The sequence below is a fragment of the Acanthaster planci genome, linkage group LG04, assembly GCF_054643075.1.
Source record: "Acanthaster planci isolate LZ-2023a linkage group LG04, COTS_SCS, whole genome shotgun sequence".
NCBI lineage: Eukaryota > Metazoa > Echinodermata > Asteroidea > Valvatida > Acanthasteridae > Acanthaster > Acanthaster planci.
This window is the reverse complement of record NC_141780.1, coordinates 6595063-6618478: the sequence shown is the minus strand read 5'-3', so window position 1 is coordinate 6618478 and position 23416 is coordinate 6595063. Positions and strand designations below refer to the sequence as shown.

The following is a 23416-nucleotide window of genomic DNA, read 5'->3' as shown; positions in this document are numbered from 1 at the left end:
GGAGTAAGTTGCCATGCAACTAACTCAATACTGTATTTCTATTAAATGTCGTGTAGTTCGGTGTGATAAACTATTTCCACAGAGGGCGCTATATCGAGGCCTCTCCTCAAGCAGACATGGCTGCGGACAATCAGACACTGAGAGGGAGGGTCGCCTCGTTTGCCACAGATTTGTATAAGAATCCTTTCAAAAGGTATATTTTGGTATGAAAACTGTTTTGTTACATCCATTTGCCAAGCGAAGGGGTAAAATTGGACAGAATGTTGCATCTTGCCTCCACAATTTTCATTAAATAGGCATAGACCCTCCGGCCAACTTAAACTTCTTGTCGACATGTTCGAGAACCCACCCCGCGCGTCGTCATGCCCGTTGCCTACATACAGTGGGGTCCGGACAACTCGACCGTCCGTGTGTAAAAGGGAGAGACAACTCGACCGTTGAGACAAGTCGTCCGTTGAGCATGTTGAGACATGGACATGGTGGAGGAAGGGCACAAACATTTGTTTGTGTCCTTCCTCCATGGTTGAGACAATTCGTCCGTTGAGACAAGTCATTTGTTGGGACACTGCCCGCTCAGCCCAGTCGTCTACTGAGGCCACGGTGGAAAATAACATACATGTATGCCTTAAGGCTTAAGGATGGAATTTCATGTAGTAGATAGACAAGCTTAATTTTGGAGGTACTTATAAAAATGGTGGCTCTAGTAAGTCATTCTTTGCACAATCAACTGATCTTGCACCCGCGCTGCACGTATATGGCCCGTATGCATTACAGTCCTAGCTTAACCTACCTACTTGGTGTTGTCCTTCAGTTCTGCATTCTCAGACAGAATTTGGTTTAAAGTAAAATGTAAACTTCTTCTACTTCTTGAACACAACTTGCTCTCGGAAAATTTTGGCCAGAATTCTTATTTGCACTTTCCAAATCTTGGAACGGTAGCGGGAAAAAAATGATGCATAGTCTAGGGCGATATGTCACTCACTGCGAGTGATTCCAAATCCTTTTTGTTCTTACTCAACAGTCATATAAACTCTTGCATCTAATGTCTGTTTAATCAAAATGATCTTCAAAGTGGCGTTTTATTAAAACTGGCCGAAAACTGAACGCATATTGTTTCCTAGTTTTTTGGTCAAGCATTAAGTGCATGCACGAAATATACATGTACTTTGCGAACTCATCTTGCTATACCGACATTGCAGAAATGTATGTGATATAATGAGTTTATCAGCTGTGCAGCACGATGTAGTATCGTTGATGGCTCGTGCTGTGCAGCTGAAAAAGTTGAGTCGAAATTTACACAAGATTTAATTTTTTAAAAATTGATTGGAATTCTTATTTATGAACCAACTTTTCTAATTGAGGAATTTTTCATTAGACAATAAGCTTTTTGCAATGGTTCTGGCTGGAAATAGATTTGCCGCTCACGTGGTTACTTTCTGGAAACGGATCCAGAGCGAGAAAAAGTGTCACCACTCTTTCGTCGATCCTGTATGTCTGAATTAAAAGTTAAAAATTTGAAACTGATTTAGTGGTAACCGTGGTATCTCTATCACACAAGGTGGACGGTGACCACAGTTCACTGGAATTAGAGGATTTTTGTAGAGCTGCAATCTGACTGTATAATTTCGCTATCTTGAACTGGGAAAATGACTGTATTATGTGAGAGATCTCACTGGTCGAGTTATCTCTCTGTCAAAGTCGAGTTGTCCTTAGGGACGACTTGGCAAACGGTCAAGTTGTCTCAACGGTAGAGTTGTCCGAAGTCAAGTTGGCAAACGGTCGAGTTGTCCGACATCCCCTTCAGTAACCGGTCACTTCGGCACCTTGCCAGCTTGGCACCTGTACACAAACCAACATAGTACCTTGCCAACACGGCACCTCTCAAACTCGGCAACTACACGGATGGAACGTACGCGGTACGTGGTTGATAGAGTAAGACTAAGAGAATGAGGTACAGGAACATCGCACTAACCAACTAGCCCATTGTTTGGAGATTTTATTTTTATATTAATGGAATCTACACCTCCAAGTCTTTTGACAAAAAAGTTTCTCAAATACATGTAGCTGCTTTCTCAAATAAGTCTTTTTTTTTGAGTGGGTGCCTAGTCCACCACTGTCTTACTTTAGCTCTCCTTGTTAGTATAACTGGCCAGGCCCAGCCGGCATGGATCACCCCGCCCACCCATAAGCTGTGACCAGTCGCTAGCGTTGCATGCACAGCGGGCTGGGCCATGTATTTGCAGAGTAGTAGGAGTATCTAGTCGGGCCTAGTAGCTGCTCGGCTTGTGGGTTAGGTCAGGTCTGCCAGGGGGGCCGGGGACACGGGCAACTTCGATAACGAGCTTTCACAGAATTGCCAAGATAAAGCAAGGATTATTTTTCTCTTTTTAAAATTAAAATCAGACTTAGATTTCAAAAATGGGTTTCCTTCAATCTTCTCTTTTTCATAAGAAACTCGTTTCTTTATGAATTTCTTTGTTGAACTAATTGGGTTACCATAATCCATGCGGATTAGCCAATCTCAAAATCAACCAAAATTAACTAAGTGCCTGTACGGAATTAGAACCAATTGGTTCGGTTCGAGTGCCGAGTCGGTCAGGTGCCGAGTTGGACAACGCAGACCGAAGGTAAAATTGGAGGTGCCGACTGGGTGCCGAGTTGGCAAGATGCCGAAGTGACCGACATTCTTGCCTACTCCGGGTGTCATGGGTGTCGATCACTTCACCCTGTTTCCACTTCGCCCCATTCCCACTACGACTGATTTGGCTGGGTACCCAAACCGTTGACATTTTTACTTGTTGCATAAGCCTCTCTGAAAGCTAAAAGAAAAGAAACGATAATCAGTGGGGTGTAGTGGAAATGAGGCAAATTGGAAATGGGGATGTCAATATTCTGACATCCTGCACATAATTGTCACTAGTGCTGTGCACGTCTATCATGCCTGTACTCCTGAGGGATATTGTAGGAACTTCCGCTGGGGACTCGGGCTTGTGTTTACAGTACAGCTGTCCTCAAAAATAAGAAACGTTTCCAGGATTTTTTAACTGATATCACTGTAACAAAATCAAACATGCAGCCGCAAATTTCAAGCACTGACATGCAAGTATATTAGCGAATCCCATGTGATCATGATGCCAACCAGGATAAAGAACCAGCAAGAGGTGTGGTACAAGTCAGACTTAGTACATGTATTCCATGTCTTGTGGCCCTTCATTTGTAGGCAATTTATAAAGAATGCTGTCCTCTTTGGTGTGGGTGTGTGGCTAGCCAGGGAGTTTGCTGACATAGATGTTACGGGACCAGCAGTTCCTGCGTCGTGATGCAGTCACGCAAGAAGTTTAGACAGGTAAAGCACTATGCAAGCCAGCAGCTGATTTCATCCCCCTGTGCCCACTTCTGTGGTGCTGCTAAACAGATGATTTCTGTTGGCTATACATGTACGTTGCACGTTGTCCATGTTCAGTTGATCTTTGTACCATCTGTCCATTTCAACTTCATGAGATTGCATCGCTCTGACCCACAGTTACTGAAGAATGTCTCCCAAAAGGAAAGTGGGGTTTGAGATTTCACTCAGGATCGACGGAGAGTGCAATGCAATTGTGCTGATTGACCGATCGTACCAAGCATGTACTATTTGTGTTTGCCGAGCTCGTTCATGATGCATGTAAACGTATGCAAGGACTGCAAACCCTGTTTCAATTGAAAACATAGGGAGCACAACTTTATCTTTGTGGAGCGTGCGCTGTGTATAAGAAAAGTGATTTTTCCAGAACAGATGCCAAGTTTTTAAGCATGCCTAAGTCAAACTTTTTAACTTCTTGCCTTGAAATTCTTACCTCCTTCCAAAAAGATAGGCCCAATCATCGACTTCAGTTACATGAAGACCAAGTTAATGATATTTGCCAAAAGTTACTTATTCTGTTTTTATATTGGCAGCCATTTGGCCATCATTTAGCAATCCAGCCGGAATTAATCCCCATAATTCGAATCACCAACCAAGAACGTGCATGACCCCAGCTTACTACCAGCTGACGAGACTAAAGGAACCGGAGAGAGCAAGGTTATGTTCAGCAGTCATTATGGGCAGACGTGTCAGATACGCCAGCCGAACTCCCAACATGACCGATACCACACCAATGCCATATTTATCGTGTAGCACACCATGGATGTGCACGGATGAGCCCAAGACAAGCTAGGTGAGCTGCAACTGTGATTCAGGGCTCGGATTTTACAAAACTGGAAGGAGGACTCTCGTAGTACTTGGAGGCACCACACCACAGGCCCTATCAAAGGACACCTGTACTACTTTTCCTATGTTGGTCCAAGTTGGTATTGGCTGGAGGTATTTTTCTTCACTGTCTTCTGTATATACCCGGGAGGGGGGAATTTAGTGCTATTTGTATTCGAATTAAGCAGGGGTGCGCTCTATACTTCCTTGAATTTGTGAGATGAAATGGCCATTTTAGTTTGCATTTTTTTATCAAAGTTTCCAAAATTGTAAATTATTGTTTCTGGCTTTTGACAGAGGTACATGTAAGGACACCAACACTAAAATAAAAAAAAAAATCACATACACCAATAGAAGGCCAATTTATTTTGGAACACTTGGTTCTCTTTGATGTGTTGACCATTTGAGAATGCTCAGACCGTAAAATCTGTACCAGGTTTCTCTCTAAGGGGAAGTTAGATCGGCATTTGTCGGCCACCGGTCGATCTTCCTGGAATCCAGAATGCACTCGTATTGTGTGCACAGGTTACCAGGGAAATCAACCGGTGGTCAACAAATAGTCGCTTGAGGTTTTGTGCGTAATCAATCGATATCAAACTGTAAACGGATGGTATTTTGAAGAGAAAGCAAGTTTGCTTTTACTCAGGTCAGTTTTCTTGGGCGCTTCGCTTTGGTTCTGTTTTCAAATGTCATTTCAACCATGCTAACATACAGTAAAAAACAATTGTTCTGCCCTTCATCACCATGCTTTTTACTGGCATTTACAGGACTGAGGCCAATTATATGGCAGGATTTACCAACTTCGTGTACATGTACCACTTGTATGTGCAGTGTCATTGTTTCAAATTCTTCTTGTTAATAAACTGAGCCATTGGTCATGGAATTTAATCAGCGACAATGCAAAATTGGAAATGTGTTTGTTTACTGAATTCACAATACCAAATTTAAAACAAAGAGAAAAGTGTAAGGGAACATCTAAAAAGTTCAGATATTCCACCGGAGCAATCCTTCTGGCAACACCACAAGATTCTGTTGGGAACTTGCTTTCGTTCCTAATAGGACTGCAATAAGCATGTTTTTCCTCTTTTTTTTAAGCCCAAAAATTCTGTAGTGTTCAGTTCAAGACCCTTGTTGCCACAACTCTGCATTCCTGTACATGGAAAAGAAGAAACAAAAATGCTAAAAATAGGGGGGGGGGGAACAGTGAGCTTTATTCAGGTTCAGAAATCGGTTACTGGATACGGCTGTAAAACTGTGCAAGCAGTCTATACGCTTTTAAACCCTTAGGTTTTTTAATATAAGATGTGTTCATTATCTTGCATTGATAGACCCATGGCTTTCAAAATCAACTCCTTTTGGAGGCAATGGTTTGGAGAACATCGTGGCTTTGTTCGAGCTCTCACTGGGTAGAGTTCATCTGAATACTGAGACGGATCAATACTTTGGCATGCCCATGACTCGTGGGCACTGTATACATTGGCATCGATACAATGTAAGGGCAGCAGATATCCCACAATGCTCTGTGTTTCTGTAACTTTGACTTCCTTCACAAAATTCTGTGAGAGGTATTAGCTCAATTCATTGCCCAGTAAGGCTCTCAATGCGCAAGCAAAGTCATTGTCTGCAGTGTAATGAGAATCAGAGCCAATGAATCAAAAAACATGATTGCTGCTGTTCACCAGACGGCCACGTGAAGTTACTCAGGTCATGCGTGCATGTAAGTGCTGCATTCACTCAATTACTCGCAAGCTGCAGTAGGTTTGCCCACCATCATGCACACCACTGCGAGGAACATCCTCTCCCATTTGTTTAACGGGTCCATACTCTTGGAATTAATCTACAGCAGGACATGGATGTGCACTTTTGTGACCATGCCTCGGCCACATTCCTACATGGCAGGGTTCACTGTGGCGATTTTTGGAGGGCTTTGATGATGACGAGCTGAGGGCTTATTCCCTTCACCTCCCGGCTGATCCCTTCTTGAAGTTATTGAAGTGCTCCAGGTACTGCACCATGGTGTCAATGGGAGTGACGGGCATGTCCTGCTTGGACAGGAGGGTCGTAGGCAAGCTGGGCGACTGGTTGCCCATGAAGCTCTGCATGAATTCGTGCAGAAGGTTCCAGCAGTCTGGCACCACAATGCATGGGGTGTACTCCACCTGTCATAAGCAAGATTTGATTGACTTGTCAAATGACCCGCAACAGGGGAACCGACTACGGTTGCTCTGTCAATGCAAGTTTGAACAAAGAAACTGGAGTAGTGTTACTGGCCCTGAACTGAACCAAGAAAGGGCAAAACTTTCCTAGCAATGGAGGCTCCTTTGGTAGTAATGGCACAAGGCTGGTTCATAAATGACTAAGAAACGCAAGTGTTGCATTGCTACCAACAAAATACACTCCCTACCAACACAGCTCTTTTCAACCAATGAGGGGGTGCTTCTGCTCAGAGCGAACAGTCAGCAGGTACATGCAGCTGGTGAATAGAGTTGATAAATATTTGTCAACGACAACACAAAATTTGTTTGACTGAGGTTCCTTTAATGCTATTTTTGTCCATTACTTTTGGATCACGGATCATTTGGGGGAGAGGGAGGGAGGAGAAATTAAGTTTATGGGTAATAAGTCTGAAGGTCTCCGAAGCTACCACTAGACCAGGTATTTCCCCCCGGGAGGTCTTTAATCATCAATTGGATCAAGTCAATAACTAACTTCAGAGTGGTGAGTTTACCTCTACAAGTATCCCCTTGGTGTGTGGACCGATGGACACAATGCCAATCTTGACCAGAAAGTCCCCCAGCTCAAACCGTTGACCCTTGGACTCCACGCGGGCTGACTTCCTGGGAGTGTAGAATCCTGAAAGCGGAGACAGTTGCGGTTAACAAATGAGTCAGTATGCACGTAAGTGGCATTACGCCGGGCACCGGTATACACGTATTGAAGACTGCGAGTGGCAAAATCCAGGAGCAGTTTGACAGTTTCGATAACCCCAAAGTGTTGCAGATTTGGGCACTTGTATTCCAAAATGAAAAAAAAAAAAGACTTTTTACACATTACCACAGATGAGAAAACAAAGCATATTTGTACATGTACATACCATGCATTTTATATTCAAACAATATAATCTGCTTTGAGCAAACTGGGGACAATGACCATATCGCAGTTGACAGTACTTTTTGTTGTAGTACGGAGCAGGGCCATGAGCCCATTGCAACCAGACTTGCAAAAAAGCATCAAGTTCCTGTAAAAACATATACACCTACACAAGACCAATGTAAACGTAATGTGCATTTTAAGTGCAGTTCATTTCTGCATGTGTGTATACATACGTTGCGGAGAGTGCTCACTGAGGACTGAAATACATTAAATAGATGCAGACCACAAAAAATACTTGTGGAAAGATGGCCTTACGCCATCTTGTCAAATATCTATGAAGAGCAGCTTACGAACTTCTTGAGCCTAATCCACCCCCCTCATTTTTTTTTCACAAGTCGAGCCTTTAGGAGTTTTTTCAGTAACTCTCTGTGGTAATTTTGAAAGCCCTTTAGTGAATCGAGCCTACCATTCTCACGCAGCAGCCATTTTCCAAGACTGGTCAGCCTAAACTGCTATGCTCAAAGCAAAGGGGCTAGCATGTATGTGGTCTTCAGCAAAACCGTACGATTGAGTTGAAACTTCATGAAAAGTTCCTTTGCGTGCACGGTAAGTGATAGATAAAAAAATGGGTGTGGGATAGCAGAGGGCTAAGGGAATCTGCACCCCCCCCCCCGAGGTTGTGCCGAATATCCCAAATAACCAACTATTCAACCAATTATCGAATATTCGAATGCTATTTTCCGAACATTTGCTTTTGTTTTAAAGAAGAAAAATTGCACTGCAGAGGCTTGTTTCAAGCAGATTCAAATAAAAAGCAACGGAAATCTTACAATTCAAAAAGGAAATTATTCATTAAGCAATTTAAAAGGAACAGAGATATTCACGAAGGCATGTTTTAAATCTTGCTATATAGTGGCTGGAGATACTCCTAGACATGAAAAGCTATTGTATTGATTATAACGTACAATTGTGAGCATTATTGCAACTGATTTTGTATACGGTTTGTCCATCAGCAATCTGCCGGTTGATATGACCGAATGTTCAGATAGTCTATCAAATCAAAGGTCGAATATTTGAATAGTGAATGATTTGAATTGACTCAGCCCTCTCCCTGACCCCACCCCCAGTGTGAATGTCCAAAATAACCAAGCTCTTTTAGGGTTAAGCAGTCTTCTCCATTACATGCTACTCTGGTCACCAAATAACCCCATCATTTACATTAGGATGCCCAACTGAGTAATGCATCAAAACAAGGACAGCTCTCGGTTTGCTCCTCCTGATGGCAATAACAACACAAATTGCCTAACCTTACTTTAATTACTCATTTTGTGCGATCTGGTCACAAATTACAACAACATTGATCAATACCGTGCCTTTGCCAACAGACTCACCTTTGAGCTTTTGCATGATACCCTCAAACTGACCGTCGGTAATAAGACATGCCCCAGTGTCTGTGATACCAAAACACGTAAGCGGTTGCTCACTGTTATGCATCAGATGCACTAACTTGGTAGAATCTGGATTGATAAGTGAAAAAGGGAGCAGGTGAAAGCATTCAATTAACAGAGGAAAGCAGAAAAGAGTTCTTACATGAAGAACAAGTTGTTTAAAGAAAGTTTCTCCTCAATTTTATTTCAGAGAGGAGGCCACCCTGTTTTTTCTAAGATGACATGTTTTTCCTTGAGTACTACACTGATACATGTATAAGTCCTGTGGTTTCTAAATAAGAGGAGTTTTCATCAGAATCACTATGGAGACAGGGACTTCCCCACACAAAAGAAGTTGCCAGCTTTGTACCGGTACTGGTTTGGAAAAAGGCAAAACTAAAAATTCAAAGGCAGGGAAGGCTAGCATTATAGGCTCATCAACTTTACTGACTGATCGTTTGCGTAGACTGGTACGTTTCGCAGTCCACGCAGAAGTTGCCAGCCTTGACAGCTCCCAGGACCTCGATCCGTCTGGTCAGCATCTCAACAGTCTGCTGCACGGTCCTGCTCTCCGTCACCGGCCACTGGCAAACGCTGTGGCAAAACGGGACCATGACAGTCATCAATCAATCCTGGACATGGCAGAATGGGCCCTGATTCTGCGAAGTCAAACAACGGACAATGGACCGACTTGCACATGGGTAACGTTCGGTGGCGTATCCAGGGGGGGGCAAAAATTTCCCCCAACAATTTTCTTTTAAAGAATAGGGCTTTCATAGGTGAGTATGAAAAAGAACTTGGTAAATTTATCAAATAAATAGGCTTACATGTAGGCTTTTGATAGTTTTCCCCCAAAGCCGCATTGGCTTTTAAATCCCCCAAAGGCAACTGACACCAAAGGCTGCATAGGCCTATGCCACTACGTCAGGCCTTGTGCGACTGGGTAACAAGGCCCAGTGCATGTACTTTGTACCATAAGCTAGCCATTGACATTTTGTAGGACCAGAACTGATCCATTAGTTAAATACATGTAGTTGGGCACAATTGCAGAATATCCCACCAATCACCTTGCCCACCCGTAGCCACGGATACGGAGACGCACTTCCATCCACATGGCCCACTTGATATCTCCGTATCTGCGTAGCCGCTCCCCAGGACCCACACTCATGACATTGGACTTAGTATATTCTTCCGCCCTCCCCATTCACTTTGCGTTGCACGATGCACAAGATCCAGGTGCTTCGTATCCCTGTATCTGCGTAGCTGCTCCCCGGGACCCACACTGGACTTACAAAATTCTTCTGCCTTCCCCATTCACTTTGCGTTGCAGGACACACAAGACCCACTTCGTATCCCGTTTCTATCTGCGTAGCCGCTCCCCGGGACCCACATTGGACTTAGAAAAATTTTAGTTTTCCCCTAGCATGCCTAGTGAATGTAAATTCGAGTGAGTGCTTCATTCTCAAACATAACGTCAATACTGTACACCACAAATACATGTACCTTGACGCAGCAAGGATAACCCGGAAGTTGAACCACCTCAACTCGACAACGTAGCCGTGGATTTTTAGGGGTATTTTTGCATGGCAGGGTATTCTGCAATTACTCCAGTAGTTGGGCTACCGCGGGTCGCGTAATATTGCGCATGCTCACATCTGTCATGTCACATATTATTAATATTATTAATAACAGTAACATTTTGGAAATTTAGGCCTATGACCAAATATTAAAAGAAGCAATTCGTAGAGTCCTACTTCCTATTGACCAAAAACAGTTGAAATCATGTGAAAGGGAATGCCACGAACCAATTCGCTGTCATTTGAGTTCTCAGCGGGAATAAAAATTCAAAACAACTCACCAAGTCACCCCCATCGCGTTCATAAGATCTGCTCTTTTGTGACTGGAGTGAACAGTGCCCTCTACAGTTCTCAGAAGAGTAAGAAGTGTTACGCCCCAATGTAGTAATGGACCCAACTACAGTTCGGTATCCCAATTACAGTTGGGATCACCCTAAATGCGTCGGCTGGCGTCGTGCACTTACATAATTGCAGTTGACAATGTTCAAAAAGTAAAACTGATTACCTTTTGATTTAATCTGTATTTTTGTCGGCAAGTAAATGAATTTTTGAGAAATCTTCGTCGAAAAAACTTTTCAAAAAGTCTTAAGCCTATGGAATGGCCATTTTGTACAGCAAGATGCCCACGTACTATTGTATAATACTACATCATACATGTATATAGCACCGGCGTAGCTCTGCTAAGATAGAGGGGTCAAGATGTTCCGAAGGGGGGGGGGGCAGTCCCCACCCAGTTTGCTACACAGATAAATTTCAATAATGGACTTTTCTTCCAATCCTGTTTAAAAAGGTCTATGCCCTATGGGTGTCAATCGGTGAGGGGGGGTGTCATATCGTTGCCCCCACACACACTTTCTCCGATCCCTAATTTAAAGAAATATAGGGAGAACATAACACTGTACAGGCCACGTTGAATTCATAGTTCAGGTTACCTGTTTAATGAATCCCAAATTTAAGAAAAAAGTTTTTAAATGTTGATTTACATACACCATTGAAGTGGTGCACCTACTGTCAGGAAACAGGACGCTTTCGATAAAATAGTTCATAATTACAACTCAACTCTTCCCTTAAATGAATAAAAACTAAACAATCTTGCAAGAGCAGCTGCTAAAAGATAGTTAAAGTGGTTAGAAATTGCCTAAGACTGCATCTCAGAGGAATCCAAAATTTTCCAAGGGCATGGCCTCGCACACGTGCTGTTAGGGCCACTTGCTTAGCATTCGCATTAGTTCTGATCAAGATTATGTCCCACCCCCCCTTTTGAAAAGTAATTACGTCCCAAGTTATGCCCGCACTAAAATATCACAAGCCAACACACCACAGATAGCGTGGATCACCATCTCCCCTGGCGCACTGCAGGGGCCGGGAGGCCTGAGTTATCCCACGAGCATCCTCCGGCCTACTGCGCGGCCACTGTATGAGAACAACTTTGATGGCACATTCTTTCTAACCTTTGCATTCATGCACATTTGTAGTCCGATTCAGGACGTTAAATCTTTACGGTGTTTATTCCTCCATGATTTTACAAACCCTCCAGTTTAACGTCATGGGCTACGACCCTGCCTGTACAGTAGGTACAGTTGGGATTTTCCAACTTCGGCCGACGGCGCAGTTGGGATAGTTTCAAATAATATTTGTTACGCGCCCAAGTGTAGTTGGGACAACTACCGTAATTGGGGTGTCAGAGCGACGCGGAGGGAAAACGTGGGAACAACGCTCGTCAACGCTTGTGAATTTGGTCTTATCAAGAAAGTTTTCAGATATACTTCTTCAACATGTCTGTAAGTCAGGGTGCTTTTATGCCAGTTGTGCATTCCTCGACGAGTAATTGATTTTTGTAACAGACGTGGCAAGAGTTAGACCTAGGAGGACATGTTGTTAAGATAACATTTAAGTCTTTTGTTTGCGTGTGTAATCATACTAGGCCAATACTGTAAATCCTCCATAGGCCTAGTTACATAATTACCCCCCCCCCAACTGTGGGGTACGACGTCCGCTCCTCTCCCAGGAGAAGTGGACGTCAAACCCCACAGTCATGACAGTTCTGGGGGTAGGGGCGTAGTAATACTGATTATTAGTGCGACTACTACATGTATGCGAACTACGTCACTACAATGCATACTACTTTGTACTAGCCTACTACTACTAGGCCAATGGAGGATTCTTATTCCTCCATGCTAGGCCATAGTCCTAGTAACTTGAACCCTACAAATCACCTTTTTTTAATATTTGGACATGGTTGGGTGATAGTAGGGTCCTATTACCTTCCATCATGTCCATAGGCTTTTACTTCCATTGATACATTTTACTCAAAATAGCTCGTACCCCGAATCAAAAATCTCAGAATTCACCACCTAAGTGGTCCTTAAACTGTCTAAAGTGCCTGGCTTAATAGGATCAAGCGAAAATCAGGGATTCCAATAAGGATGAGGTTTACTCAAATTGGGAAGAAAAGAGAAAGTTTCCTTTCAAATCTGAAACGGTCTTGTCATCAAGCTTGATGTCCCCATCTTTTTCAAATAGTGATTTGAACTGTATGTTAATGTCGTGGACAAAGTCACGGCGAGCCAACCTCTAGCGGGCCATTCATAAAAAGCATGCCTTGTCAGCACACGCACATTGACAACTGATTCCTGAGTGCCGTATGTCTGGTAGCTGTGATCACATCGAAACTGTACACCTGACACTGCGGCGCTAAGAAATCAGTTGTCAGTGCGTGCATGTAATTCTGAAGTTAAGGTAAAAAAATGCAATCATTTCCATAGGCCTACATGATGTTTCACCGGTGAATTTTCATGTAAAAAGCTAGTAAATATCATTTAAATAGTTTTTCCAAAGCTTTAGTCAATATGCCATCATAAAAATTGGAAAAACTTAAGAAAAAATTGGGTTCATTTTCCATCTTTGCATGGAAATGCCCTGTGGGTCATTCATGTCGGAGCAACACACCTTGTGACCTTAGGTCTTCCAATTTTGACGAAAAAATGCAGTGGTTTTTGACGTGATCTCCTGTTCCATGTGGTCAGAGTGCAGATCACCCGAAATAGGCAATTTCAGCTTAAAACACCACCCTTTTAGTAATAATAAATTACAACTCTTGTCAGTTTTCATCAAACATACAAGTATGCACATACGGCATCAAAATAATGGGAATTGCATGCTCCAATCAACAGTTCTGTGAAAATGAAGTTTTGTAAAAAGTGGGTCACTATGACCTTTGACACATCACCTTGACTTTTCACCTCATTTTAAAAGTCAAATGTCATTTTGAAATGCCATTTTTTCCTTCTCTTTTAGAAACCATTTAAATCTTCCTGGGGTCCCTGCAACTGAACAAATTGTGGCTTTTTTTAACAGTTGGTAGGCTGCAAATACATGTACATGTACATGTATGTCAATTGACCGGAACACGAATACCGGTACAAGGTATAATTATTATCAGTTCACAAAGTTACAAAAATTGTTCATAGCGTTATCAGGAAAATCTACTCTCTTAAGTTTCACTCAACACCTAATATGGATGTTTCACAATAGTGCCCTCCAAGAGTTTGCAACGCGTTGGCCTGTCACAGTGCGCAAAATTTGTTGCCCTTTCCAAACATGCATGGGGTCGACAAATATCGCACATTGTGATTGGCCAACGCGTTGCAACCTCTTGGAGGCGCACTATTGTGAAATGCCTGTATTAGGTGTTGAGTGAAACTTGAGAGTGTAGATTGTGTAGATTTTCCTGACTGTACATAGAACTAATTTTGGGCCAGACTAAAATTTTGAAATCATGTTCATGAAAGAGATGCCTGTGTTAGTGGATGTTAACGTACATGTACATGTACATGTGTGTACTGGATTCCTGGCAACTGGGTTTCTCCTCTTATGGAAGACATGCCAGTTGAATCCCTAAAATTCAATTGGATGTTTTCTTCAAAAAAGTTTGTCTAACTCACAGCAAAGCTGAGTGTTCAGTTGATCTTCATTTGTTAACAGTTGGCTTACCTGTTACATGTACATGTAAGTGGCTTCTGGTGATGAACAACATTCATTGTACACGTACACATACATGTACATTGCCATCGTGACTGGAAATTATGCTTGATTTTATAAGTTTTTTGTGCCTTTCTATTCTTGGACAGGCCATGGGATTACCCCTCAACCCAAAGCCCTTCCTGAATGGGCTAACGGGCAAACCTGTCATGGTCAAACTCAAGTGGGGTATGGAATACAAAGGCTACCTCGTCTCTGTGGACGGCTACATGAACCTGCAGGTCAGACCGCTTTCTTCTTTGAATTTCCAACTGACCTAATGATATGCAAAGTACAGAGGAGGTCTCATAACCCTACCTCCTTCAGGCAGTGTTGATCAGCAGACTTTCCCACTAGTAGATCCCCTGTAATCTGCTGCTTTGCAAGAAGCCAGTGGGACGTTGTTTTGCACTTCTAAAGGTCATCACTTTAGCTCTAAACTTGCCCAAAAAACCATACATCTAATTCCTAAATTTTATAATGTATACGTGTATACCCTTTGTCTATAAGATGGACTTTTGACAATCGTAAAGGGTTTGGGTTGATAACCTCTGCAGATTTTTTTTTTAATTGCTGGGACACTCAATCAATTTGAAGATTTGCAGCATCTTCCTTGATTTAAAAATGTTCAGTGTTTTTGGAGAAAGCAGTAAGGGTTTGCCCCTCACCTATGCCCTTTTATTTTCTCTTTTGTATTGCAGTTCATTTTTGTATTATGGAAATGGGAAATGTTTTACTGATGTCTCGACGTTGATTTGACACCGATTTTTATGAAAATTTGGAATATTATTTCAGTAAAATGCCCACTTTTTCAAGACAGGTCGGGCCCCCCCCCCAAAAATGTGAACTTTTTCCATTGACGGTGAAACCGTGCAAAGTTGAACAAAAGATTGGTCATTGGACTGCTGAGTTCTAGCTGGGGGGTGGAATGGAATCTGTATCCCCCTGCTCGTATGGGATGCCATTTTCAAACTGCTCAGGGTGCGTGGTGTCCCTCAGCTTTGAAATGAGGACTGCGTTACTATGTCTTTCTTGTTAAAGCGGGTACTGTGCATCACTGCATCTCTTGTGGATTTGGTTGAATAGTTTACCTTACATGTACATGCATATCATGTGCCTGCATCAGTGTGCATGGAAAGACATCATCAGTTTTTATTTTGAAACTGACTGTTAGTAGATTTACATGTACTGTACATGTTCTGGCATGTGCCTAAATGAGAAAGAACAGCACAGCTGATCCTAAACTCAATCAAAGAGCAGAGGCAAGGGAATCTTCATAACAAAGGGGCCAAAGTGAGTGAGATACATGTACAAAAAATGCAAATCCAGAATTTAAGCAGAAACCGTATTTCGGTCGAATTAACAAAAATATTTTTCTTTTGTCTTTTCTTCCTCAAATCCCAGCTTGCAAACACGGAGGAGTACATTGATAGCGTGTTTCAGGGAAATCTTGGCGAAGTCCTCATCAGGTGAGAATTGCGTGGTGATTGTGGAGAAATTTATTGTACCCGTCGTGTAATAAAAGCACGGGTCCATCAGAGGCGCAGTACATGTAATTGACAACTTTTACTGATTTTGACTGGTAATATGGAAAGCATGGACAAAAACCTAAGAGGCCACATTTGCAGTTTGTTCAGTTTTGAAAAGATTTTGATATTTTAACACAGCTTAAAATGTTGAAAACGAAGTGAATTTGCAAAGTGTACAAATAAGATGTGAAGCTTTTCATAGCGAAGGTGGCAGGTTACATTGTAAGTAATAGGTTGGCAATAACTCCATACAGAGTATCTCTTTTACAAGTGTGCAAGTTTTTCATTTTTTTCTTCTTTGAATTTAATGGAATTTGCATGGACATGCTGCCTTACTGATTTGAGTGGATGCAGGACTTGTGTAACGGTGACGATGCATGTACCCAAGTGATATTTGCAGAACTTAATGCATGTATCGCCAAAACAAGTAAACCAAAATTCAAGCAAAAACAATAAAATACAGAAAAGGGAACAGGTGAGCTTGAATGAGAAACAAAAGATTGTTTCACGATATTTCTCATGGCTGTAGAGATACAGTACATTTATGTCAAAGGCAGCTCACAACTCTTTCAAAAATGTTGAAAAGAGTTTTGTTTTAAATGGAAGTGATAGTGGCACTGTTTTTGTTGTCCCTAAACAGATGTAACAATGTGATGTACGTCAGAGGCGTTGAGGAGGAAGAGGAAGATGGAGAGATGAGGGAATGATAGGCAGTCTCCATGGCAACAAGAGGATACTAGGCACTCTCTGTCTTCATCCCGCTGAGGGCCGCACAGCATCCTGGACTCAATGCTGCTTGTGTGACCTGAGCAAGCATTCCCTGCCAACCATTGAGACTGTATCCTGTCCGTGTAGATCCCTGTATTATGTACATTCATATCACTGACTTCAACCTGATGATCCTTGAAAAAAATGATACCAAGGCTAATGACAGGGATTTAAGATGGAGGTGCCTTCTGTAAATAGTGTAATGGATCCTTTTCTTTATACATGTACATGTTACTACAAGCACATTTTGTGTAAGTTTAGTTTTGGGAACTGTTGGAAGATTTGTTTCTTTCATTTTTCTTCATTTCAGACAATGCAAATGTAGATGACCAGATCCCACCCATTTATTATGCACTTGTTGCGCACCCACACACTGTGAAGGATGAACTTCAATTTTTTTTAGTCATATGTTGTGGAGTGTTTGTGCTGGGAGGGTAAAATGCACATGCTTTTTGCCAGTTAATGTCTTTGTGCTGGCCAGTCACAGTCATAAGGTCAGCAACGCTGGGAATTGCATTGATTTTCTAAATTACATTGATTTTTCAAAATTACATTGATATTCAAAATTACATTGATTTTCATGCATACCGAAAAATACAAAAGAAAATAGGTGAATAATTATATGATATTTTGAAATGTCTCTTCAGCAAGTTTTTTATAAAAATATCTTCTACAAGAGGAGTTTTTCACTTAGAGAAAGAAAGCCTTTGGTTGCATTAGTACACTGTGGATTAAATTGTTTTGTTTTGCCCTTGGTAATAATAGATATCCTTGTTTTGAAAAACATGGCTCATCTCATCTTTGTTTCTTCCTGTTCAGAACACTGGGAAGGCCAGCATTCATGCAAAATTATGTTACTTTTTGAGAAGAATAGAAATCCTTAAAAGTACACCGCTTGTAGCATTTGCGTTGTTGCAATGGCGACTCGCTTTTTTTTTTAGTGAACCATCATCTTTTCGGCTTCTTCAGTACGTAGCAACAGATTCACTGAATCCATGTATAGCCACCGGAGAAGACGGAGTGACACAAAATTAATTTCAGTTCCTATCCCTGGATCTGAAAAACTCAAGAACCTGATCCCCAAAAGAGCTGATTGACATTGTTGAGACTATTGTGTCAGGAAGCCTGTATCAGGAAGCCTTTAGAAAGCGCTCCCCACCATAACCCAAATGGCGTTTACTGAAAAAGAGTTGCTAATGAGGTTTCTCGGACGTGCCACTGTCAAATCAAATTAAACAATGTCGATGTTGAAGCGTTGGAAACATTGAAACCTCTGTCGAAGATGGTGTCACTTCACGTTTTGCGTGCAAAAATGGATATAAAAAGATCAACGGGAGCAAACGTGCCTTTCGGGGGGAGCAGGTTAGCGTAGCGGTTCTTTCCTCGCTTTGCACCAATGAGACCTGGGTCTAAGTCCCGGCTTGCAATGGCCCAGGCTTTAATGAAGTGCATTTGGTTTCTGGTCCATTTCGCAGGTTTTCTCCGGGTACTCCGGTCTCCTCCTGCCTCTAAAACGGGACCATCTTCCTAAATATCCGTAATTGATTGTGACATTAACATTTGCCGACTTGACTGTTACGTAAGCTTACTATTTTCAATACATGTACAAAAATGTATAATGTACATGTAGTCGCTTGCAGTGGCGTAAATGTCCAAGGGTGCACACATTTTGTTTACAAGGGGACACCACCAGAAAATAAGCTGATGCTGCATTTCAACGGAGATTATTCACAGATTTGGGGGGGGGGAGGACTCGGGGGACTATGGGGGTGCGGGGGCCTACGGGTGCCCCCGTAGCCATGCCACTGATCGCTACATGTAGACTGTTTTAGAGTCCAAGGAACGACCTAACCCATTGGAGCTATTTAATGTCAGGTAATTAACAGTTGCCTCAAGAGTGCAGATGTTTCGATGCTGCTCTCGGGGCCAGTGGGACTTGGTGGTATCATCAATTTTGTGAGTTGTCATTTGAGCTTGTTTTTGTTAAAAGCAACAAAATGTACTCAAAAACTTGAAATTAACTTAAATCCGATGAATCTTTCACACAGTGATCAGCGTTTTGATATGTTTTAATTATTTTAACACGATTCCACTTTTTAAGATAATTTGAATCCACATAAAAATATTGCCACCAAAATTTGATTATCATTGAAAATGTCTGGATCTTCGTCAATTCTTACCTGCTTACTTGGTGAGAGCGGTTGTGACATGTTTGCTAAACGCGGCAGCCTGCCACGTGCCCTGTCTGCTCTGGAGCTGTACGAGTGAGAAACCTTTCTGGTTCAACATTAATTTTGGTTTGAAATGCTTCACGACTAATTACTGTAAAGCAAAGGGTTTTTGCTGTACAATTTATAAACCTAAACTGGTGTTTACTAACGTTTATGTACCAACTGTGACGGCTATTGGCGGTAATTCAAACAGCGACAGATAAGCTTTTAAACGAAACGTCTGGTATTTTTTCGTGATCAGTTCAGCATGGTACCACTAACGGGAGACTTGCTTCAACAACAAAAAAGCCCCCTAACCAATGACATATAAACGGTAATGAAAGCCTTGACAACCAATGGGAAAAGGCCAAATATACATTTAGGTGTTTGGGGAAAGGGTGCTTTGGGTGGTCTTTTAATGGCATGTAAAGAGATTCACAGGGCTTTCATAATCATAATTATAGGCCTGCTAGTCGTTTCAGTGTCACGGACACGAGTCGACTGCGTTCCTGGGCGAAGTTTTTTTCATGAATCCACAATGCTACATCGTTGAGGAGGCGCATTACTCCAAGGCAAATTCACTGCGTACTCCTTACCTTTGAAAACTGCTCCTTTTTAAGTGAAAGGGAACCTCGGTCATGCCTGTTTCCCACCCTGACCCAGCGGACGTTGCTCGCTTACTACGAACGCTTTAGATTTTACGTAAGATAATCACCGGTAGGCCTACAAGATCTTCGATTAAGCGTTGAAAATGCCGCGCTGTTTTTCTCGATTGTTCACTAAGCAATTGACTCAAACATGAAACATGTGAGTGGGATGTAAGTTGCCATGAATATTATATACCGCAATCAGCCAATCTGGTGGAAATTACGACCAAAAAAAAAAAGAAAAGAAAAAAATGGTGTAAACTACCTTTAATACGTCCTACTTTGGAATGAAAAAGTTTTAGAGGTCGTTACTTTCCAATGAAGAAAGAGAATTTTAGGTTTTTAAGGGTGAGCGCGAAGATTAATGGACGTGTGTTCCTGTTGGAGATATAATTCCATATTCTTTATAACATGTTTTTCTTTTGTTCAATTTCTGCGCGTGGAGTATTCAGATCTTGATGTTGGCGGCATACGACTACAGCTTCCAGACGTCTAAATGATTCAATTATGAGGAGTCACTCGATTCCACTTGTAAAAAACAGCCAAAGTAGCCAGGATATCATAATGGAGCTCATTTGCTGGAAATGGCACTGTTTGTCAAAATACAGACATCCCAAAGTACGAGATTCAGCGGTTGCGTCATGCAGTGTGGTTTCAATTACGTTTCTGATGTTATTACGCCTGCTAAATTAGATTGGGGATGCGCGTACAGACAGACAGGTGTCGTTATTAAGCAAGCAATTTCCTTAAATGGTGGCCCAATAATAAGATCTCGAGTACAAACGCTCTGTGCACATAAAAAAGTCATGCCCATAACTGCAACTCCAATTAGCCTACTACTACTCTGTCTGATGTTGACGAATCCTGAGTATACGTTTATAACTCTCGATTATTTTGTCTGTTTATTGTAATTGTCGTTCTCATTTTTCCTCTTCAAAATATAAACAGAAGATTCTGCTGTTTTCAAATGTTCTCTGAACACACAAAACTTGTTCCGTCAATTTTAAAGGGCTGGTTTCATGTTTTCAAATGTTCTCTGAACACACAAAACTTGTTCTGTCAATTTTAAAGGGCTGGTTTCATGTTTCAAATGTTCTCTGAACACACAAAACTTGTTCTGTCCATTTTAAAGGACTGGTTTCATGTTTTAGGACTTCTTCTTTGTCTGTTAATTTGAATTTTCTTTTCTGGTGCATTGATGTATATTGAGATAACTGAAAATTACAGGAAATTAAACCTGGATTTATTCTTTCTACACATTGAGTTTTAAATATGCAAAGCGACTTACATGGCAACAGAAAATGGACTTGTTTTTATGTATGCCATTGGAAACGAGTTTCCTGTTCGGAAACGGATACCGGTTCATTTTCCTTTGCAAATAATTGTTAGCAACTAGCCTAGAGTAGAGTTTAGTGTGAACATAGTAAGAAAAAGATAGGTAAAATCATCTGTGAAAAAACAGTTACCTCTGTAACGTCAACCGACAATAGAATGTATTTTGAATTTGAGCTGTTTTTTTTACATGCTTCCTGTTTTGAAATTCAAAGCACAAACGCAAGTATCTCAGGAAAGTTAGACTACATTAAACAGTACGTCCATTGGTGCGATCGTTCGTCATGGGTCCCATAAAAAATCTTCCGCTAGCGGAAGATTTCTTGAGGGCCAGCCCTCATCCAAAAGTTCTTAAGGATTTGACAAGAATGTTTGTCACTCCTGAACATTGGTGTCCTTTCACACGATGAAACTTTCAAAAAATTTTCCAAGCATGAGACAACTTTTCATGCTAAACCTATTTGTACGGAATGGTAGCGTACACCCGGTTCAACCACTTTGTGAAAAATAAACAAAGATAAACGACTGAACGTTCTACGATTAAGTCTAATTTTCCACAAGGCATAGAAAATCAACAGCTTCAACTTCAAATCAACCGTGACAAAAGTGGCGAAAAGATGCAAATACTATTTCGCTATGAATATATTGTATCATCATGTATGGTGCGAGATCTACATCCCCTTGGGAAAACCAATGTCTTAATTAAGTTAAAACAGGAATTACGTAACGTAATACGTTTTGATTTGAAATATAGAGCACAAATTTTGATAATCAGATGGATTTCCCCATCTGTCTTTTATACAATGCCATCAGTACGAAACCTTTGACCGCAAAACATCTCCCGCAGGCCGTTGCGAAACTGGTGATACTTGAAAGCGTAGATGATTGGATTGACGCAGCAGTTGGTAGCCACCATCGCCACAGAGAGCAGGTAATACCACTTGTTGGGCTGGGTTTTCCAGCCAAGGTTGAACATGAAGAAGATCAGCTGGTTGGGCGTCCAGCACACCATGAACGTAATGAAGACGACCAGGAGCGTCTTGAATGTATTACGTCTAGCCCGGAGTAGAGATTCTCTCATATCGGACTCAGATGTCAAGGCTTCGCCGCTGGATGGGCTGGGAGCGGTTGCCACCGCTGCGGGCTGTGGACCTAACCTGGATGCTGCTCTCTTCAGCTCTAAGCCGATGCGAATGTGGGCAAAGAACATGACGCCAGCCGGTAGGAAATACACCAGGACCACCGTCAGGATGCCCACGGCCTGGGAGCGAGACACGACTTTAGAAATGCACCTGCCGTCCTCCACCTCGAAGATGATCAAGTTGTAGATCTTGATAACCAGCCCGATGAGCCAACACGCCACGAAGACCGCCCCGATTTTGAGGCGGGCATGGCTGGCGAAGGCCACTTGGTACTTGAAAGGGTGCACAATGGCGAAGTACCGCTCCAGCGTCAGGGAAAGCAGGTTAAACGTGGAGACTACGAACAGGCAAAACAGTAGGAAGTTAGACAGCCAGAAGAGGCACAAGAACCGACTCAACAAATCATCGGGCCGGAGACTAGGCAGCGGGACCTCACTTGTGAGAAGAATGACGGTAGAGCCCAGGAAATCTACCACTGCTTGATGGAAAATGAAGGCATTAGTACGAGTCTGTATCGCCGAGACTTTACAGATGACAACGCACACAAGGCCGTTGCCTAACATACCAAAGATGCCGATGAAAGTCTTGTAAATACGCAACACCAGTATATCTTCCATGATTACAGTTATCAAACAGGCAACGCGTTCTCTTATAGACAGCGATGTGTTGTCGTTACAGCTTCAGTGTGGTTGTCACCAGGATTTTTTCCAGGTTGGGACAAACCTTTTTTTCCAGGGGGGGATTTCCCAGCGGGAGACAATACACAAATCAGTCGAAAATGATAAAAAATTAATGGAGGGCGGTCGATTTTTTTTGATTCCAGGAAAAAGGTGATCTTAAGCCCTTCATCTCTTGTTTGTCATTTCTCTCGTTTTATTCTTTCGGTTTATTTTCTTGTTTTTCATTCTTAATATTTGTGGCGGGAAGCTCACCTTACCTCCTCTTGCGACGCCCATGAAATCCAAATCAATTTGTATAAGATCTATTTGTATTACAGAAGATTCCATTATAGCGCTCCCTGATATAACGCCCTTTCCGATGTACTGTTCTATTTTCATTTCCCCAACTGCGCACTCATTCACTGTGTACGTTTTTCTGTGGTTAAAGCGCTCCCGTTTAGCTTCTCAGGCTATTAACGTTCACCACTTTAGACCCCCGAGAATCATAATAGCCATATGAAACGATTCCGATTACTGCGCTCCTTTCCCTTGAAAAGTCAGATTCTTTGAAAATCTACGAAACTACACTGCGAGGTCGTCGTGATTGGACATCCTCTGGGACACCGCCAGTAATAATATAGCACAAGCGATCGCACGAAGTGAGGCACATACCCGGAAGTTTGTACACAGACCCGAATACCGTCCATAAACTTGATATCCTGCAGTGTTGTGTTGGTATACCTGTACAACCTAACTATCTACTCCGAGCGGAACAAAAGAGGGC

General features: G+C 42.1%; 3 protein-coding genes and 1 long non-coding RNA gene across 6 annotated transcripts; 2 read left to right on the top strand and 2 right to left on the bottom strand.

Annotated features, from left to right (window-relative positions):
• Positions 1-72: 72 nt before the first annotated feature.
• LOC110989180 (uncharacterized) lies at positions 73-5116 on the top strand. Its single transcript, XR_002599564.2, has 3 exons — positions 73-193; positions 3221-3346; positions 3937-5116. It is a non-coding gene; the product is annotated as an uncharacterized LOC110989180 (long non-coding RNA).
• Positions 4557-10670, bottom strand: LOC110989178 (mediator of RNA polymerase II transcription subunit 20-like). 3 transcript variants are annotated; one of them, XM_022253360.2, is made up of 5 exons: positions 10607-10670; positions 9200-9342; positions 8713-8838; positions 6957-7081; positions 4557-6387 (listed from the first exon to the last, which is right to left on the bottom strand). In XM_022253360.2, the coding sequence occupies exons 1-5, from the start codon at positions 10627-10629 to the stop codon at positions 6187-6189; spliced, it is 618 nt and encodes a 205-aa protein (XP_022109052.1). In that variant the 5' UTR covers positions 10630-10670; the 3' UTR covers positions 4557-6186. The 3 variants fall into 3 exon arrangements, with proteins under 3 accessions (XP_022109052.1, XP_022109051.2, XP_086992277.1); XM_022253359.2 differs by having other exon boundaries at positions 9200-9407; positions 10607-10655; XM_087136151.1 differs by lacking the exon at positions 10607-10670 and adding an exon at positions 10252-10370.
• A 1290-nt stretch (positions 10671-11960) lies between these two features.
• On the top strand, positions 11961-17426 carry snrpf (small nuclear ribonucleoprotein polypeptide F). The gene is made up of 4 exons (XM_022253361.2): positions 11961-12106; positions 14456-14587; positions 15750-15814; positions 16515-17426. Exons 1-4 carry the CDS (start codon positions 12101-12103, stop codon positions 16579-16581), a joined length of 270 nt encoding a protein of 89 aa, XP_022109053.1. The 5' UTR covers positions 11961-12100; the 3' UTR covers positions 16582-17426.
• A 3381-nt stretch (positions 17427-20807) lies between these two features.
• LOC110989188 (RYamide receptor-like) lies at positions 20808-22748 on the bottom strand. The gene has a single exon (XM_022253373.2). The coding sequence runs from the start codon at positions 22588-22590 to the stop codon at positions 21628-21630; it is 963 nt and encodes a 320-aa protein (XP_022109065.2). The 5' UTR covers positions 22591-22748; the 3' UTR covers positions 20808-21627.
• Between the last annotated feature and the right edge of the window lie 668 nt (positions 22749-23416).

Excerpts from the sequence above, each read along its gene's own strand:
- LOC110989178 (XM_022253359.2), bottom strand. The coding sequence starts at position 9,371 with ATGACTGTCATGGTCCCGTTTTGCCACAGCGTTTGCCAGTGGCCGGTG. Across the intron at positions 7,082-8,712 it reads TATCATGCAAAAGCTCAAAG|GATTCTACACTCCCAGGAAG; the intron begins GTGAGTCTGTTG and ends CTCCGCTTTCAG. Across the intron at positions 6,388-6,956 it reads CCAAGGGGATACTTGTAGAG|GTGGAGTACACCCCATGCAT; the intron begins GTAAACTCACCA and ends TGCTTATGACAG.
- snrpf (XM_022253361.2), top strand. Across the intron at positions 14,588-15,749 it reads ACGGCTACATGAACCTGCAG|CTTGCAAACACGGAGGAGTA; the intron begins GTCAGACCGCTT and ends CTCAAATCCCAG. Across the intron at positions 15,815-16,514 it reads CTTGGCGAAGTCCTCATCAG|ATGTAACAATGTGATGTACG; the intron begins GTGAGAATTGCG and ends GTCCCTAAACAG.
- LOC110989188 (XM_022253373.2), bottom strand. The coding sequence starts at position 22,590 with ATGGAAGATATACTGGTGTTGCGTATTTACAAGACTTTCATCGGCATC.